The 18,794-nt window shown below is 40.6% G+C and overlaps 1 protein-coding gene across 1 annotated transcript; it reads right to left on the bottom strand.

Annotated features, from left to right (window-relative positions):
- Nucleotides 1–15,074: 15,074 nt before the first annotated feature.
- Nucleotides 15,075–15,371, bottom strand: LOC121448828 (vesicle-associated membrane protein 3-like). Its single transcript, XM_041653066.1, has one exon. It carries the CDS (start codon nucleotides 15,369–15,371, stop codon nucleotides 15,075–15,077), a length of 297 nt encoding a protein of 98 aa, XP_041509000.1.
- Between the last annotated feature and the right edge of the window lie 3,423 nt (nucleotides 15,372–18,794).

Here is an 18,794-nt window from a genome sequence, read left to right as displayed (position 1 = left end):
CTCCAATCACCCGAGTGATTGGTTGAGGGAAGTGACCGGTTGGGGGAGAAACACTAATTTCCACATCTGGGTAATCGTAAGCCCTCTTTTCCTGAAATCTTACATGTAAGCATCAAGTGTGCTTGATTTAACATTGAAAGTATGAATGTACTATCTGTATTCAATCCTGTGATGTTTTATAAGTTATCATATACATGACATATTTGATAAATGTTTTATCTGCTATGACTTTATTGGATTATATAACATCATTTTTTAAAGGTACACTTTGTTTTGATGTTTATTTTTATCTTGGCACTAAGATAAAATAGGATACTTAAAACATCCAAGTAGAGCTAATATATGCCCAGAACAATGGTTATATGTACTTGTATTTAGAGTTGATTCATATTTTGAAATATATTCTAAAATATAGAAATACCACATTAAAAAATCAAGTCACCAAACTCTTTAATAACACATGTTTACTTTGAAATTTTTAGTCTTTTCTACGAGGTCAGAGATTTCCGTTTTTGATGCTCAAGTCTTCTGACCCTACGGATTGTTTTCATGTTTCACTGCAGTCGTGTGAGACATTTTTACTTCAAAGGAAAAATGTTATGAATTTATAGCGCTATTAGGACTCAAGAATCTGTTTTGTTTTATTTATTGAGACAGAGGCAGCGAGTAGAAGGCACGCTGCACTGAAAAGAAGCAGAGGGATCCTGATGTTTCTCTTCTAGACAGCACAGAAACTGAGAATTGCCACAGGAATTTCTCGGCATTGTTCACCTCTTGACAATCTGTGGGTTGTACAAAGGACAAATGACTTTCTGAGGCACGGAGAAGGCCAATTTTAGAGGACTGTCCAATCACCATAGACAAATATTTGTGTTCCTGGGGATTATTTGATTTTTATCAAAGCAAATTGAATTAGAAACATAATGTGTATTAAGTCATTGGTATTCACCGTCTAACTCTTTTTCCCACAGACATTGCCGTGCTACATCTGAGCTCGAAGTCATCAGTTAGACACACCATGTAACGATCCTTATCGTAGCTAGACAAAATAAAAGCCTCTTAGAAGCTGCTTCACAAGATAGCCGCATAGCTTTCCTCGCTGGAACTTGTTAAGCAAATAATGATTATTAAAAAGATTGGGCCAGTCTTTTACACCACTTTAAGACGAACAATCTCAAGATGTCTAGCCTGTTCCACATTTGGAGAGACTGTGGCATCCAGAGCATGGAACAAAACCTCAGGCAACCTTCAGTAGCTTTTCTTCAATGCTCTGTGAACACTGATGCTGGCTTAGCATGATATGTCTTCCAGGCACACCCTCTGTTCTGGTAATTGTATAAATGATTTTGTTTGTGCCTAAAACTGTTCAAAAGTTCACAAAAAACTTTGCAGATATTGTTCATGTCCACACTGAAGTTCGTAAAGGCACAGATCTCAGTGGCTGATGTGTAACGTCTCTGCTCTTCATGAGACAGTTATCCTCTGATTACCAATAGGACATATATACAGGTTAATATGGTTAACAAATGTAGCATAGATTACAGATGTTAACACAGGTTCATGCTAAATACCCTTTCATGCTTACAGTCTTGCCGAGCAAGAAAGAGCTAAAATCAAAAGAAAGATCTAGAGGGGGAGGCGTGGTTAAGACACACACAGAACAGAATCGAGCCCCGCAGGCAGGACTGAGAGCCGGCTGTGGTCCTTTCTGCAGCTGTTATGTAAGGTACGGAGGAACAGAAGCTGCTGTATTAGTCTGCACACAGCATGGCCATTTTCGGGAAGATCCAGGGAGAACAGTTGATATTCCAGGCCCTTGTTTTATATACGAACTGAAGAAACCAGAAATTGAAGCTAAGCCAAGAGTTCAATATAAGAGACTGTAAGATGCAGTGTCAGCAATTCAGGACAATTATCTGGCTACCAGAATTTATGACACCATGGCAAAGAAGTGCCCGAAGCAACTGTTTTGCATTCCTGATTTGTGTCCAAGCATGTGGAGGATTTTGGAAGGCAGAACTATTTTTATTTTATTTTATTCACATTATTTAGACATCCACTATGTTCCAGACATTGTAATAGGTGGGAGAAGAACTTTTAGTGAACTAGATCACACAATGCACACACACACACACACACACACACACACAAAACAGAGTTGGTTAATGAGTCGAATTTATTGGAAAAGGAAAACACAAAAGTGCCAAGAGGAGTCAGATTGAAAGGGTACAAACAGACAAACTGATTACATGTATATTTCCATAAAGAGGACATATACTAGAACACAAAGAATGGAATAACTCTAAAAAGACATATATATATAGAAGTCAGATCAGGAAGAAGTGATGTTGCTGTGTGTGTGTGTGTGTGTGTGTGTGTGTGCGCGCGCGTGCGTGTTTGTGTGTGCCTCAACAAGGAAGTAGATATGTGTGTGGGAGTGTGGGGGAGCCTCTACAAGGAAGTAGATATGTGTGTGGAGGGGCAGGAATCTACAAGGAAGTGATGTTTGAAGATGTAGATAGGTCCAAGAATAAGCAGATATTCCAGTACGTGCAAGAATACTCTCGAGCCTCTGTCAAGGATCAGTTGCAAGGGACTACAGGTTAGAAAGGTCAAGATCCAGGGGCAATAGAGGCTAGTCAGCAAAGGAGGGTATTCTGAGATGAAGGACGGGGAAGCTCGCAAGAGCCAAATTGTACAGTGGGAGGAACAAAAAGCTACTTGACGAGAGTAAGAGATTGGCCAGCTGACCACTTCTAAAACTAGATTAGAGATAATGTCTGGAAAACAAATTTGGGAAAGTGAAGCAGACCACTGGTGCCAGTTTGTGTTGTTCAAACAAACGTTGGGAGAGGTAGGGATTGAAAAGTATCCCCAGGGCAAGGCATGCAACCTGGGGAACCTGGGGATCTGTGGTAGCAACTGGGAGGATTTTCCCCTCTGGGCAACGCTGGTGCTGCAGTGAACAGCAGGAGCTTGGAAGTGAGTCACCCAGCGTGGGCTTGTTGGAGATGAGTGTGGTGTGGGTGGGCCTGGGAGGGTATTTGAATGGCAAGATGGAAGAAGCAGGAAGGTCATCCATCTGCAAAGTGAGTGAAGCCTTAGGCTCTCCACGGAGCACTTTCGAAGGTTAACAGTGCACGAGGCTTTCCCTATGAATTTTAAGCAAATGTGAACATTTGATAATACCAAGCAAACAACAATAAAAATCTCTTGGCTCTTCTTAATGGCTTGAATTGTAGTTTCTGAAATGATCCATTGAAGTCCTAATGCCTGGTACCTCCAAAAATGTGCCTTTAGTTGGAAAAAGGATTGTTGTAGGTGTTATTAGTCAAATTAAGATGAATTTATTCCAGGGTAGCCCAGTGAGTTACATGTCATTGCACACAGAAGACACCTGGACACAGAGACACTGTGGGGAGATGGCCACATGAACACAGAAGGACTCACAAAGCCTGTGACGAGGGAGGCAGCCTTGGCATGATATACCTGCCAGCCAGGGAATGTTACCCATTGATGGCCATCATGGGAACTATGAGAGAGGCTGAATAAAGATCCCCTCAGAAAGTAGCCATGCTGAAAACACTTCAATGTCTCTATTCCCAACTCTGTGACAGTTTCTCAGATTTTAGCGATCCGACTTCAACAGTCCTAGGAATCTCACCTTTTTTACTATCTTCTAGTCTTTTCTCTCAGAAAGAAACCAGATTTGTTTTTTTTTTCTGTCCAATATTCCCTACCCCTTCATTTTAAAATTATCCAAAAATCATGAAAATATTTTGATAGTGAAATATTTCAAAACATATAACAGACTTCGTTCTTTCAAACATCTAGATTCATCAGATGACAATCTTTTTTGTATTCACTTCTACTTTTTACTGTCAGAAAGAGATATTGCTGAAGTTCTTCCTTCTCCCAGCTTTCTGCCATTTCTATTATCATCCCTGATTCTTGTATATTTGTAAGGCTGTATCTAGAGCAACACTTTATGTATAAAGACTTTCCACTGTCACTCAGGATCATTCAGCTCATTGCCTCCTATGGTGCTTTATATACAGCTCATGGCAATGATAATATTATGTTTTAATTGTCATCTCTATCTTTGAGAAAAAAAAAAGTCTTGCTCCTAAGCCATTATCTGATGTCTATGCAAACCTAACCCTTGGTCAAAGTGAATTTGAATTCACAATGTGCTTATAAAACCATTCTCCTGGACTGGTGAAACGTCTCAGTGGGGACAGTGGGACCTACGTGGTAGGAGAGCACCAAATCCCATATGTTATCTTCTGACCTCTTTCATTTATATACTGTGGCAGGTGTAGTCCTCCAACCATAGCTAAATAAATGTAATGAAAAGTGTAAGGCCTTAATCCTGGATGACCTATCTTTCTTGCTTTAGAAGTTGTAACTTTATAAATTTTACATATTTAACATAGTGGAGTTATGATTCCCCCCAATTCTTCCTTTCCTCCTCTTGGAATATTGTTGGTACTCTGTTTCCCTTCTCTCTTGCTCTTGGACTTGATCGTGTTTTCTTAGACCAGTGGCAAGCAGCAGAAGTGACTTCATGCCGGTTCCCAGCCGAAGCTTTGTCTCACCAGTCTCTCCTCCTGTTCCACCATTAGTCCCAAGTCACTGCAGGACCCAGAATGAAGCCAACCTGAAAGTCTGACTGCTGCAAAGCCTTCCGGACCCTCAGTAAACCCACAGATGGTGGTGATTGAGAATTGGCGATTGTCACACACCCTTAAAGCAGGAAGAATTTCTCTAGTACAGTAGAGTCAGAACTAAAGCATACACAGTCACACTGGTCATCTACTTTTTCAGCTCAATTATTATTTATTTCTAGTAAATATTACACACACACACACACACACACACACACACACACACACCCCTCCCTCAGCAAAAGCTGTAGAGACCCAAAAATGTGAGCTTATCTCAACCTTGTCTGAAGGTCAAGAGTTTTAGCTTGTTCAAAGTTATTAACAACAAGTGTGGCTACACAAACCACACCCTGTGGTTACTTGGTCTTTTTCACATTAAGATGGCCCATATAGGTAGATCCACTCCACCCTGACCAATGGTCAGGATATTCAAGCATACTTTTGCTTCTTCTTCTTCTTCTTCTTCTTCTTCTTCTTCTTCTTCTTCTTCTTCTTCTTCTTCTTCTTCTTCTTCTTCTCCTTCTCCTTCTTCTCCTCCTCCTCCTCCTCCTCCTCCTCCTCCTCCTCCTCCTCCTCCTCCTCCTCCTCCTCCTTCTTCTTCTTCTGGTTTGACCTTGGGAGTGGCTGCTTTCAGGATACTTGGTCTAGGGTGGGTTCACTGCCTAAAAACAACAGAATGCTAATGACTTGATGCCTCAAAGTATTGAAGCAAGTAACTGTTGTAGTTACCCTTGGTATCATGTTAAAGGAGTCTTTTGTTTTCTTCCCCCTGTTGTATCGTGGTAGAAAAGCGTATGGAAAATTAAATTGCAGGCGAATTTCAACATTCACTGGACCTCCCTCCCAATACCTTTCTGTGTTTTCTGTTTTATCCTTTTCACTTGTGTCTTCGTGCCCTTTTCTAATCCCCAGGCCCCTGTCCTGGTAAGTGGTATTTTCATCGAAGCTGGTCTCTGACAAAAAGCATATTTCTTTTACAGACAAAAATAAGTTAAGCTGTGGGAATCGACATCCTCTTATAAGAGCATGGTGTCCTTATGAGGGAGATAGTGAGGGCTGAAGACAAGGAGGTGGCCGCCTTCATGGTGCGAAGGAAGGCTTAGTGACAGCAGCAGCAGACGCTTCAGGGAAAGGAGTTTCTCTACTTGGAAGAGTCTCAGACAACTGAGACCCATTTTCCCGTACTTGCTCAGGATCAGCCCAACAGTTGCCTTGCCTTTCATTTGCGTCCTGTTTTTTAAGTTCCTAGAGAAAGACTGAAACAGGCTTCGCTTCCCCCCCCCCCCCAGGGGGTAATTACATACTCGGCAAAACAGCAAACTTGGACCCGAGGCTGTCAGTGAAATCTGGTTTCTCTCAGGTGAGAGATATTTTGGATCTGGAAAGTTAAGAGGGGAATATGGCTTTACCAGTACTGGAGGGAGCTGTGGTCAGCACGGAGCTGATAAAGGCCTTTGTTTTCCGTGTTTTGATTGGCCCTGTGAGATGCCCCAGCGGCTCACGAGTCCCTCTGTATTCCTATTAGAGGGACCTAAAAGTGCTGACACAGGCTTGCAGCTCGGCCCCAGCGGCTTGCCAGGGTAAACTTGTGTAATGTACTGCACATCCCTCCTAACAACAGAGGCTCTTTTGTCACTCGAACAGAGGCTATTAAGAACATGAGTCATTAAAAAGAGCTTTAGAGAAGGCAGCAGCATTTTCCAGTACTATGGCTTTGGGGCGCTTCACGGAGCCTCAGGGCTCCGGACAAACGGAAGCATTTCTCCAATCGCTAACAATCAGAATTGATTTAAAAAAATATCCCCAAATGCCGCTTCTGGATGTTAAAATATGTCCATTTTTTAAAAATGAGAAAGGAGTTAACAAGCCTTTTCCTGAATTTACATAAATACGACAAAAAGAATATTTTCAAACCTTAAGTTGGCCTGGGAATCTCTGGCTTCTTCACAATAGCCCAGATAATTTCTTTCTCTTTCCCCTTCTACTCCTTGTGCGTTCCTCCCCCCCTGCTTCCTGTGGTTCGGGCTGATCTTGAACTCCTGGTCTCTGCCTCTCAGGTAGCTGTGACTGCCTCCTAATTTTTTAATATATTCAAAAGTGTAAGTGTGGGAAAATGAGGGCTAAGAAAGTCTTCGTTCTACTTGAATGAAAAGACACTGCTGTTTAATTCTGTTTCCGCTAGAATTTTTCTACAGCACTTCTGTGTAGTTAAGATTACACAGTCTGTGTAATTAATTTTGTTTTCTTCATTTTCTTTGGCTTGTGTTGCTCTATTCAGAGACTGAGCATACGGCTCAGTGGCCATGCTTGGCCTCTTGCCTGTCTTTTTGGAATCCAGCAACACTAACATATTTGCAAATTCAGCTGAATGAGTAGCTTCAACGGAGCCTATACAGCTTCACAAAACTAAAATGTTTACTTTCTGGCCTTTTACACAAATAGCTTATAAATCCTTAGGATGTTAGAGTCACATGTTAATAGCATTTTAAAGGCTCTCATATGCATACATTAGCCATACATGTTTGATGTTCACTAACATTGCCTTTGGAAACTATTTACTCTATTGTGCAGAGCCAGCTGTATATAAAATTCTATACATATAGTACTGGTATAACATTTCTAAATTTAAATTTAAATCGTTCATCTGTTTTTTGTTTGTTTGTTTGTTTTGGTTTGGTTTTTCGAGACAGGGTTCTCTGTAGCTTTGGAGCCTGTCCTGGAACTCGCTCTGTAGACCAGGCTGGCCTTGAACTTACAGAGATCTGCCTACCTCTGCCTCCTGAGTGCTGGGATTAAAGGTATTTACCACTACTGCCTCGCTAGTTCACTTTTTATTAATTTGTATCTAAAACTTTTTGCTTTTTGACAATTTCATATAAATGTATAAATATACACACACACAGTAATGCACGCATGTAATGAATGTTGGTTAAGCTCAGTCCTCATTACCCTCTCTCATTCTTTTCTTCCTCTGAAACCCTCCTTCTTCTCACCAAGTCCCCTCCTGCTTTCATTCGTGTGTGTCCCACTGAGTTCAGTTGTGGTTGCTGGCATAAACATCTATGGAAGTTATTTACTAGAGCATGAAGAGCGGCCTGCCTTCCCCCCCCCCCCCTATAACCTTTAACCATAACCATCATCAGCAGTCCCTCAGGGAGGGGTGGGGCCTTGTGAATCGTTCCCTCTTTCATGATGAAATGTTGGCAGGCCCAATCTTGTGCAGGTCCAGTGCTGGTGACCACATTGTAGTGAATGTATGAATCTTTTTACAATATGCTTCCCCAGCCTGTGGCCTTCCCCTTCTTTCTACCTCTTCTTACTTGATGCCCCCTTAGGGTTGGAGAGGGTTGGAGAGGCTGATATAGATGATTCGGTTAGTACTGAGTATTCCACTGTCCTTTGCTCTAACTTTGATTGGTTATGAATATCTGGGTTAACCATTATACACTACAATAAAAAGCTTCTGACAAAAGCCAGGAGAAGCACTAATCTTTGGATATAAACATGAGTATTTGGAAGGCAGTTTGACCACATGTCCTTTTAGCAAAACGACAGGAGTGGGTGTCCAACAAACGTCTGTGATCTGTGCAGCCACCATCTCTTAACGAGGCTTACAGTAACAGACATTAAAGCCGGAGGGCTCACCAGTGTTGAACAGCTGACGGCAGTGATTCCCAGTTCCCAGAATCCAGTGGCCACTATTTCAGTGTGGAGAATAGGGTCTTTGAACTCTTCCCCCTTCCAGGGTTGGCTGTTGACAGGCCCACTCTTGTTCAGGTTTATTGTAGGCCAGGAGAGTTCATTGAGTCCATGATTGGAACCATAGCATCATGCAAAGAAGATGGCATTCTGTAGCCCTTCCTCATCTTTCTCTCTTCTAGCTCTTACATCTATTTTCCTCCTCTTCTACAAAAAGCATAAACTCATAATTGTTGCTTTACTCTGAGTTTATCCCCACTGCCTTTTCTACTTTGTTTGAGATTCAAAACAAAAAGAAACAAAAACATCAACAACTTGATGTTATTTAATTCACATAAAACTTGCTTGATTTATAGCCAGGTGGTGGTGGCACACTCACTTGGGAGGCAGAGGCAAGAGGAGCTCTATGAATTCAAGGACTCCTGGTCTACGTAGTGAATTCGAGCCAGAAAAAGTTATATAGTGAGACCCTCCCTCAACAAACAAACAAACAAACCCTAAGCAAAGTAAATAAACAAAGTGACAGCAACAAAAACTCCAATTCCTTATTTTTTTCAAAGTTTAAATTTTTTTCCTAATAAAACACTTAGAAAAAAAATCCTATTGTTAAATTTTAAAATGTATAGAAATTTTTATTTCCTCAAATATCTCTCTTAAGTATCTCCTAGTTTTTCTAAAAAATTATTCTAAAGAACAGTTTGGATCAAAAAATTTTAAAAGATAGTATACAGGATTCTAATAAATCCATACTTAGTTATCATTATTATTAACATATGTTATTATTTGAATGTAATGTATTCAACAGGGTCACAGTGTTTGGACAGTTGGTCCTCGGATGGTAGCATCATTTTGATAGGCTGTAGAAAATTTGGGAGGTAGGGCTAAACTAGAAAAAGTAGATCCATGCTATAGAGATGGGCTTTGAAGCTTATAGCTCAATCCCACTTCTCATCCCATCTGTGCTTTCAGATCCATAAAGATGTGGATAAGCAGTTATGCACTCCTGATGCTTCAGCTTCTATGTTGTCTCTGCAGTGAGGGATTATATCCTCATGGACAAAAGGAAATCCTTCCTTCCTTAAATCGGTTCTTGTTATCTAGTAGTCATAGGAAAAAGAAAGGCAGCTAATACAGGAAATCTGTACGAGGAGTAGGGTTTTATATCAGAGAAGTCCTAGAAGGTAATCAGTAAATCTGATGGTATGATGGATGACATAATATGGATAGAAATGCAATAATGAAAACTGTTCGGAGAGGAACAAAGCCTCTATCATGAACTGGGGCAGAGGCCATTAACTCTATATTCTCTCAAAGACTCTGGCTGTATACTACCCAGTTCCTGAAAATCCACACGAGGCTTTAATAAAAAGTGGTAGACTAATTTGTTTGATGGAGGGAATTTCAAGGCATCATAGCATTTAAGATGTAATATTGTTATTGATTAATGCATTTATGAAGTTTGTAGAAAGATTCAGAACAGGAAAAAAGTAGAAAGATATGAAAATGTTCAGTTTGTTGAGGAAAGGAGTATGAATACAGTAAAAATTATGGATAGAGTGCTAAAACAGGTATGGACAAAGTCTCTGTAACTTCTGAGATTGGCACCATTCAAGAGAAACTAGGACTTTGCAATAACACAATAGGAAAAATTGCTTGTAGATAAGATCCCATCCATTAACCGTATTCCATGTGTAACAACGCAAATTCACTTAAGACTAAATGCCTGAGAAAACAAAGTTTCCAGAAAATCATGCCAAAGCAGGGCTACTTAAAGTGCTCTCATGCACAAAAAGTACACACACACACACACACACACACACACCACACTGAAGCTGTGGGTTAAGTGTGGTAGGCTTCAACTCAAGATGCCTACAGACCTTGTTGACATCATCATATTTTGCCAATTTTGCAAGTATTGAAGATGCAAAGCTGAAGGATTATAAAGTTGTCAGTGATGTTCCAGAAAGCTTCAGAGGCCAGATAACACACAGCAGGGACACATACCTGGCTTGAAACCCATGGCTGGGCTCTCTGTGAAATTCTGAAGGGGAAGTCCAAGTCAGAATGGGGTGCCCACGCTATAGGGATTGTTACAGTATGCTAAGTCCACCAAAGCAAGCTTCAGGTGCCAAGTGGAGTAGAGCTAGCCCAAGAAAGAGGCTACCTTTGCTGCAGGCTATTGAGTTCGAAAGGTGTGGCTACCTAAGTTCATAAATGCCAGACTCATTTCAGCAGTATTTGATGTTTGTTCTGCTGAGGGTTTGTCTTGATTCAGTTCTATTTTTCTTGTTATGCTTTATTGTTCTTTTTTTTTTTTTTTGTAATGGGAATGTTTCCTCTTCACCATCAAATACTGGAAATTTATAATTTATATTTTGGTTTTATATTAGCTCACAGTTAAGACTTATATGAAACACTTTGGACTTTGAACTTTAGCACACTATTGGAACTATTAAGGACTGGGCGTACACAGAGAGATGGAATGAATTCACATTGCATTGTGAGAGGGACATAAACTTTTGTGAGGCCAGGGGTAAACAGTGAGAGATAAAATGATGCATTTGGTGTCAGGTTTGGAGCTGTGATGGTTAGTTTGATTGTCAACTCAACTAGATTAAGAAACACTTAGGTATTAGTGGGTCGCACCTAGGATTTGTCTATTGTGATGTTTCTGGAGGTTAACTGAGAGATGACCGGCTCTCAATGTAACCAGCATCCCATTGGCTTGAGTCTCAGACTAAATAAAAATTGGAAAAGAACAACATGTGATGGAGTGTAGCCCCTGAAATGCGAGCCTAGATGCGTTCTCTTTTTCAGGTATTTGTCACAGGGATGAAAAAAAGGAACAAATGTTACCCAATTTGGTCTGTACAGACACCTGATCTTGAATTATGAAAGCTGATTATTGTAAGCTTAATCGAGTAATGATTTTTATTGCAAGCGCTGTACCAGATGTGGTTCATTGTCATTATTTCTTGTTTCTCATCAGATTAAATCTTCCTGGCACCTGGTATACAGCTATTGATCTAGCAGATACTTTCTTGCTCTATGTCTGTAAGTCCTGCAGGAAGCAATCTGTGTTCACCTAGCAAGGCCAGCAATATACTTTTATTGTTCCACCTCAAGGGTATTTTAACTCTCCAACCCTGTGTCATAAGTTAGTTCTGAAGGGGTATTAATCCCATCTCTTTTATATTGCTTCACACTGGTCTGTTATGGTAATGATATGCTGTTGAAACAATGTCTCTGGATTTGTTGACGAAATGTTTATGTCTTAGAGAATAGTAAATAAGTCTAATAATAGTAAAGCAGTGGGCTTCTACATCAGTAAAATTCCTAGGTGCCCGGTGATGCAAGGTATCCTTTAAATTTTTTTTAATTAAAAATTTAAATTTTATGTATATATGCATTTGTATTTCTCTCAGCATTCCTTCATGTAAACCTTTCCAAGGTCAGGACCATCACAGCAAATGCACTTTCTGATACCAGTTTCTGTATTTGATTGCTTTTTTTAAAAAGATTTATTTATTTATTATGTATATAATATTCTGTCTGTATATGTGCCTACAGACCAGAAGAGGGCACCAGATCTCAATTTAGATGGTTGTGAGCCACCATGTGGTTGCTGGGAATTGAACTCAGGATCTCTGGAAGAAGAGTCAGTGCTCTTAACCTCTGAGCCATCTCTCCAGCCCTTGATTGCTTTTCTATTGCTTTGAAAACACTGATCAAAAGCATCTCAGGGAAGAAATGGTTTATTTGGCTTACTATTCCACATCATAATCCATCACTGAGGGAAGTCAGAGCAGGAACTCAAGCAGAAACTGGAAGCAGGAAGTAAAGCAGAGACCATGGAGGAACTCTCCTCACTGGCTTGCTGTCCATAGCTTGCTCAGTTTGCTTTCATTCACAGCCCAGAACCACATGGCCAAGGGTGACTCATCTCACAATGGATAGGACCATCCATCCCACAACAGTCTCTAATGGAAAAACCGCCCCCAAATGTGTTCATAGGCAGATCCAATGGAGGCAATTCTTCAACTGAAGTTCCCTCTTCCCAAGTGACTATCGTGCATCAGTTGAGAAACACTGTCTAGCCCAGCTAGCAAGTCACCGTCTGAGATTTTCATCACGGTCTGGGTTTTATCTGATTCACCAAACCATGAGTTGGATATGTACATAAGCAATTCATCATCAAATGAAAGTGGTATATGTGACAAGGGCTTAGCAGGGCCTAAGGGTACAAGGAAGTTACACGAAGGAGTGATCCAAACACCTGGGGCTCCTACTTCTGTCACGGAGGTTTCTCTTGACCATCAAATACCATTGACCTCATGGAGTGTGCCTTGTGGTTGGTGAGCTGAGAAAAAGAACATAGGGATTATTTATATACGATTCTACATACTTTGCACGTACCATTCTACCAACTGCAACATTGCAGCCCTTTGTGGGAACATCCTTGAAAGACAGTCATGGAGTGAAATCTACACATTAGGTAAAACTCCAGGCAATATACTTGAATGTGCATTGTTCTTGGAAGGAAAAAAATGAAAAGATATGTGATTATATACTTACCCATGGGCTGTAGCCAATGATTTGGCTGATGGTCAGCAACTTGGAAGGAGCATGATTGAAAAATTAGTGAGCAAGACATTAAAGAAGGATGTAGGTGTATGGACCTTTACAGATAGAAGAGGCTGTGGGAATATTTGTGTCCCAACTAAATGCTCATCAGAATCTGACCTCAGTAGGAGAGGACTTCAATAGTCAAGTAGTCACGCTGACCCATTATATGGATAGTAGCCAACCTTTTTCTTCAGTCATGTTTGCCATCATCCAGTCAGCCCATGAACAAAATGACATGATGGCAAAGATGCAGATTATGTATGTGATTAGCAACATGGATTTTCAATTACTAACATTCATCAGAGTATGAATGTTGATGATAACTAGATATGTCACAGCAGAGACCGGCACTGAGCTCTGATATGGCATCATAACCTGGAGTGAATAGTCAGTGACTTGGTGGCGGACTGACCACACTGGACCACATCCATAATAGAATGGGCAGAGCTCTGCCTTCACTAGGATAGATATTTATTCCAAGTATTTTTTTCATGTTAAGAAACACCTTTATTTAGGACATCATAGTGGGAAAGTTCCCAGCTAAATGCACAGACAAGCGAGGTATTATTGTGTTAACGTAGGAACCAATGAGTTACATGGGTCTGAGTATGAAGGAGACAGCACCACGGTTGTGGGTCAGACCAGGACAGAGGCCCTATGCTGATGCCGCTTTCCCATAGCGGGGCACACTTTCAATAGTTATATTGTTTCAGTAATGTCAGGGGACCAAATAAAAAAGTGGAACCAGATTCTATGACGTCTTGACTGAAGCCGCTTTGCACACACAAATTACAGGGCATTCTAGTGGCACTGCCACAGGCAAAGAAAGCCTGCTTTTTCCTCACTGCTTTCTTATGTTCATTCATGCCTGATCTCTCCACTTTGAACCATGCCTTGATGAAAGTCTCAGACACACAACGAAAGTGTCTCAGGTAGCAACAGGCTTAAGAGCAACAGGCATCTCTGCTTAGCTCTCCACTTGGAAGTGGCCAACGCCTTACCTCAAGCACAATACAGAGGACCGGTTTAGGAAGTGGGGTATGAGCAAAAGCAGTAAACAGCATTCAAGATCTCTGGTCTGTGCAAACTGACGTGAGGCTGCGGAGCTGCTGCTCACACTGCGCTAGAGACCGCAGCCTCTAGTTCAGTCTGCAAACTGCTGGCTAAATGTCTTATCTCTAGGTCTGACTTTAGCTCGCCCCTGTAGCTCTCTGAAAGGAACCAAATCTGAAGGAGTAGCATTATCTACAGCACAGGCAGGATCAAGAAAATGGTGAAGGCTCACACAGAATTAACACTTTTTCCTTGAAGGGCACCTTGAGTTACATTTGGCACATTGTTTGAATTTGTCTATTAGGGACAGGCTTACGGACATTTTATTTGTATTTAACTTTTGGCAAAAATACTTTGGTCATTGTTCTACAAAAACTTTTTAAAGGGTTATTTTTGATTCAGATACTCTGAGAAGCGATTCACAACAAGAACCGAAAAGTGAACATCTTCACAGCTAACATGAGAGCATCTTAAATATAGCAGGAGTCAGTAGTGCTTACAGAAAGGAGGGTCCTCTTAAGGAAAAGGAGCCAGTATCAAAATAAGGCACACCCTGTTGTTGTAACCGATTTGTGCTAGGTAGTCAGCAGTGTTCTCCTCAGAAGGCACAAGTTGGGAATCTAATCACCCAGAGGTTTGAAAGTGTGGTTTTGAAGACGATGTCAGATGTGGGGACAACTGACGTGAATTAGAATCCCCTTCCTGAAATGCACAGTAAGTCATCAGTGACAACATCCACCTCGACTCCAGCACCCTGGAGCATCAGAAGTCCTCTTTCCTAGTTGGTGCATAACTCTGTGAAGGCACTGTGCAAAATGTGGGCAGGGCAGCTCACATCCCCATTGGAGTGTATATTAAAACAAAGGCACATTTCCTAGGCACTGAACTGTATGCAAACTAACAAAAGTAATCATTTGGACAAAAAACATTAGGTAAGCTCAATAACATAGCAGGTTCTAAGTAGAAAGTCTTGAAAACGCTCCTGAACAGTAGGCTTCAGTTTCACCAGGTTCTTCATTAAGAAACACATCACACAATAATAATGATGACAACAATCACCAGGACACTGTTTCCTATCGCCCACATCTTGCAGTTCTTCCACCAGTACTTTCTCTTCAGCTTGGCAGCACTTGATTTAAACTGAGAAGCCTGCAGTGCATCTGCGCCATCATCTATCTCCGAGAGCTTCTGATCTCTTTCTAACACCTTGTCCACGTTGACTCTCATGATATCAACCACTTCATCTACTTGATTCTGTGTCTGCTGGAGTCTGCGGTTACTGCCAGAGGCAGCACTTGAACTTCCTGAAGGCACACCTGTGGACATATTGGCCACAGTGGTAGCGGAGGCAGCAACTGGCCAAGGGTCGGTGGACTTGTGTGACCAGCCACCAGTGGAGATGGGCGGGGCTGCCTATTCCAAGTATTGATCTGCCTTTCTTGCATGTAATACTTCTTTCAAAACTATTGCTAAGGTGGTGCCTTACCCACCATCATAGTACTATAGCAACATTGCTTCTGATCAAGGAATTCAGTTCACAGCTAAAGAAGTGTGGTAGTAACTTGTGCTCATGGAATTCACTAGTTTTTACCATATTCTCCACCATCTTAAAGCAGCTGGCTTGATAGAATGGTGAATGTCCTTTCGAAGAAACAGACATGGTATCGATTAGGTGGCAGTAGATTGGAAGACGTGGACAAGATTATCCAGGAGTATATATGTATGTGTGTAATTAGCATTTAACATATAGTATTTTTCCCTCGGTGTCCAGGATTCACAAGTCCAGGAATAAATGGGTGGAAGTGGCAACTCACCATTGTCCTCTGATCCTCTAGCAATAGTTTTGCTTCCAGATTATGTAAATTTGTCATACGTTATCTTGCTTTCCAAAGGGAGATATCTACCAGGAGGTGCAACAATCAGTCTATTGAACTAGAATCTGATTTACTCCTGGTCCTTTGGGCTTCTCATATCTTTGAGTCAATAGGCTAGGATGTCAACAGGGGTGATTGATCCAGGGTACCAGTGGGAATTTGAACCACTATTCCACTGTGGAGATCAAAAAGAACATGTATGCAGTGTAAGAGACAACTTAAGGCAGGTTTTAGCTGATTTTTTTTTTAATACACCTTTTTCTTAAGCTAAGAACAGGGTAACTATAACTCAATCTGGGCAAGATAAGAAAAGGTCTAGAACCTTCAGCAATGTAGGTGTGGGTCACCTTTTCAGATTCAAGGCCTGCTGAGGTGCTTGGTGAGGGTGGAGGAAACACAGAAAGGGTATTAGAAGGGTAGTCATAATGACCACATGACAAGTTAAAGAAACAAAAATTGTAATTATGAGTGTTTCTTTCTTGTTTTGTTGAGAATATGTTTGTGCCTATATACATATACCAAGTACATATGTGTCAATCGCTATAACAACTCAGTTAATATCAGCATTTTTACGTTGTGAAATCTGTACTATCAGACTTAAATTAGGAGCTATTAAAAGAGTAAACAGACTAGCTGGAAACTTTGCCATCTAGTCTGTGAAAGAATTAGTCTGTTTTCAGCTATCTGTGGAATATTATCTCAAGTTCGGTAGACTTACAACCTGATTACTTTGTTTAGAAATTCGGCAGGACATAAAGGACGTGCTTTGGCTGTTAAGTTGACAAGGAATGGACTTATGGTCGGTGGTCTTGATCAACTTGACCGAATTAAGAGGTACTAAGGTCTCATAAAACATACCTGTGAGTCTGTGGGGGATATTTCCAGAGACTTTGTGGTGGGATAGTAACTGGGAGGGAAATCTCTACCTTCAAGGTTGGTTGTATCCTCCAATGGGTGGTGCAGGTAAAGTCCTAGGAAAAAGTATTGAGTATGCGTTGGCTTTAATTCTCTATGAGCAGGTGCATCTGCTGCTACTATTAAGGTCCTTCACTGACAACAAGCTTCAACTCTTTTAGTCTTAAAATAGGGACTTAATACTGGCGACTCTCCAGAGACCTCTCAGGCTTTCAGTGCTGAACTGGGACTGCTGAAATATCTAGATCTTTGGGCTGAACAGCACAGAGTCCTCTGCTTCCTGAGTTTGAGCATTCATATGACAAATTGTTGAATTACCCTGAGTCTATCGTGTAAGGTAATCTAATGATCCCTTTTAATGATATAGTTACATACATTACAGTAGCTCTGCTTCTCTAGAGACCCCCGCCTAATACAATAATTTCATTGGCGTTGTAAATTTTTAAGAAGTTAATTAACTAGTGCTGATAAATAATTATTAACTAAAGCCCATATTTTGTTGGAATTTACTTAGGTTATATATTATATCCCCTTTCTGTTCTAGATCTCATTTAGGGTACCGTAATATATTTAGTTGCCTTATTTTAGTTTCTTCTTGGTAGTGACAGTTTCTCTGGCTTCTTTTGTTTTTGATAAGCTAAACAGCTCAGGTAGTATTGGCAGGCATTCTAAGGAATGCTTATCTGTTAGAGTTAGGCTGGTGTTTTTCTCATGGGGCTTTGAGCAACTTGGAGAACGACCACAGAGGTGAAGTGTCATTGCTGTGATCTCAAATCAAGGGCACATACTATCAGGATGATTTATCACTGCTGATGTTGACCTTGGCCATTTGTCTGGGCTAGTGTTTACCAGGTTTCTCCATGATAAATCTACTGGTTTTCCCCCTCTCTTCTCTATTGACTATTTGGCACAAGGTTTCTGTGAGAGTTCATATTTGAGGAATGAAGATTTATGTACCTCCTTCTCAGAGGAGTATTTATATAAATTATCTGAAACTTTCCTGAGTGAGAGTTTTTTAAACTTTATTTATTTATTCATTAATTTACATCAATTTGTAATTATGTGTGTTTATTTAATCCTTTGGGTTATAATATAAATATTTTATTTTTTATTCAAGTTGTTTCAAATGTGGCTACTGGAAGCGTTTTAGTTGGCTCCCTGTGTTTCTTCGGCAAAGATCAGTCAATGCGAATCTCTGTCTCCTTATTTTGATTGCATCTACACCCCTGTTTTTATCCTGTTCCAAGTAGTCAGCTTGATGTAGTGACAAAGGTAATAGAAGGAATATGTGAGAGGTTTTTCAATTCCCAGAAATCACAAAATACAAGTAATATGTGTTTGTAAACTCTGTACTGATCATGCAAAAGAGTAGGAAAGGATATTTAAAATATCTACATAGAATGATTTCCACTTCCCCACTGTATATACAGGATAAAGCTGGATGGAAGTCATTAGGCATTGTGATAGATGAAATATTGCTCTTGCCTACTCTCAATAAAATATGTGAAACTTGTCTATCATTAACTTTCAGCAACGTCTATTACTTGTACATAGGAACAAATACTTTTTTCATAATATAAAATAACATGACATTTTATACTTAAAATATAGGCAATGGAGACAAGAGAGATTGCTCAGTGGTTAAGAGCTCTTTGCTGTTCTTGAAGAGAACCCAGGATCTTTCTGAGTACCCACGGGGGACCTTACAATAGTCTGTAACTTATTTCTGGGGTTTCTGACATGCTCTTCTGATGTACACGGGCATCAGGCACATTTGTCACACATACACACACAGAGGTAATGCACATATTAAAAAGTATGTATCAGAACATCTCATTATAGGTCATTTCCTGTAATATTTCACAGAGTTTCAGGCAATGAACAGCTTATCTCTTCTGCCTTCTGCCTTCCCAAGGTCATTTGTATACCAAAATGCCAGGAGGGAAAGAGCTTGTACACA

Source organism: Microtus oregoni, unplaced genomic scaffold, assembly GCF_018167655.1.
Source record: "Microtus oregoni isolate MIOR12 unplaced genomic scaffold, Mior012 000005F_ref0000423, whole genome shotgun sequence".
Taxonomy (NCBI): domain Eukaryota; kingdom Metazoa; phylum Chordata; class Mammalia; order Rodentia; family Cricetidae; genus Microtus; species Microtus oregoni.
This window is presented reverse-complemented; position numbering and strand designations above follow the sequence as displayed.

Excerpts from the sequence above, each read along its gene's own strand:
- LOC121448828 (XM_041653066.1), bottom strand. The coding sequence starts at position 15,371 with ATGTCCACAGGTGTGCCTTCAGGAAGTTCAAGTGCTGCCTCTGGCAGT.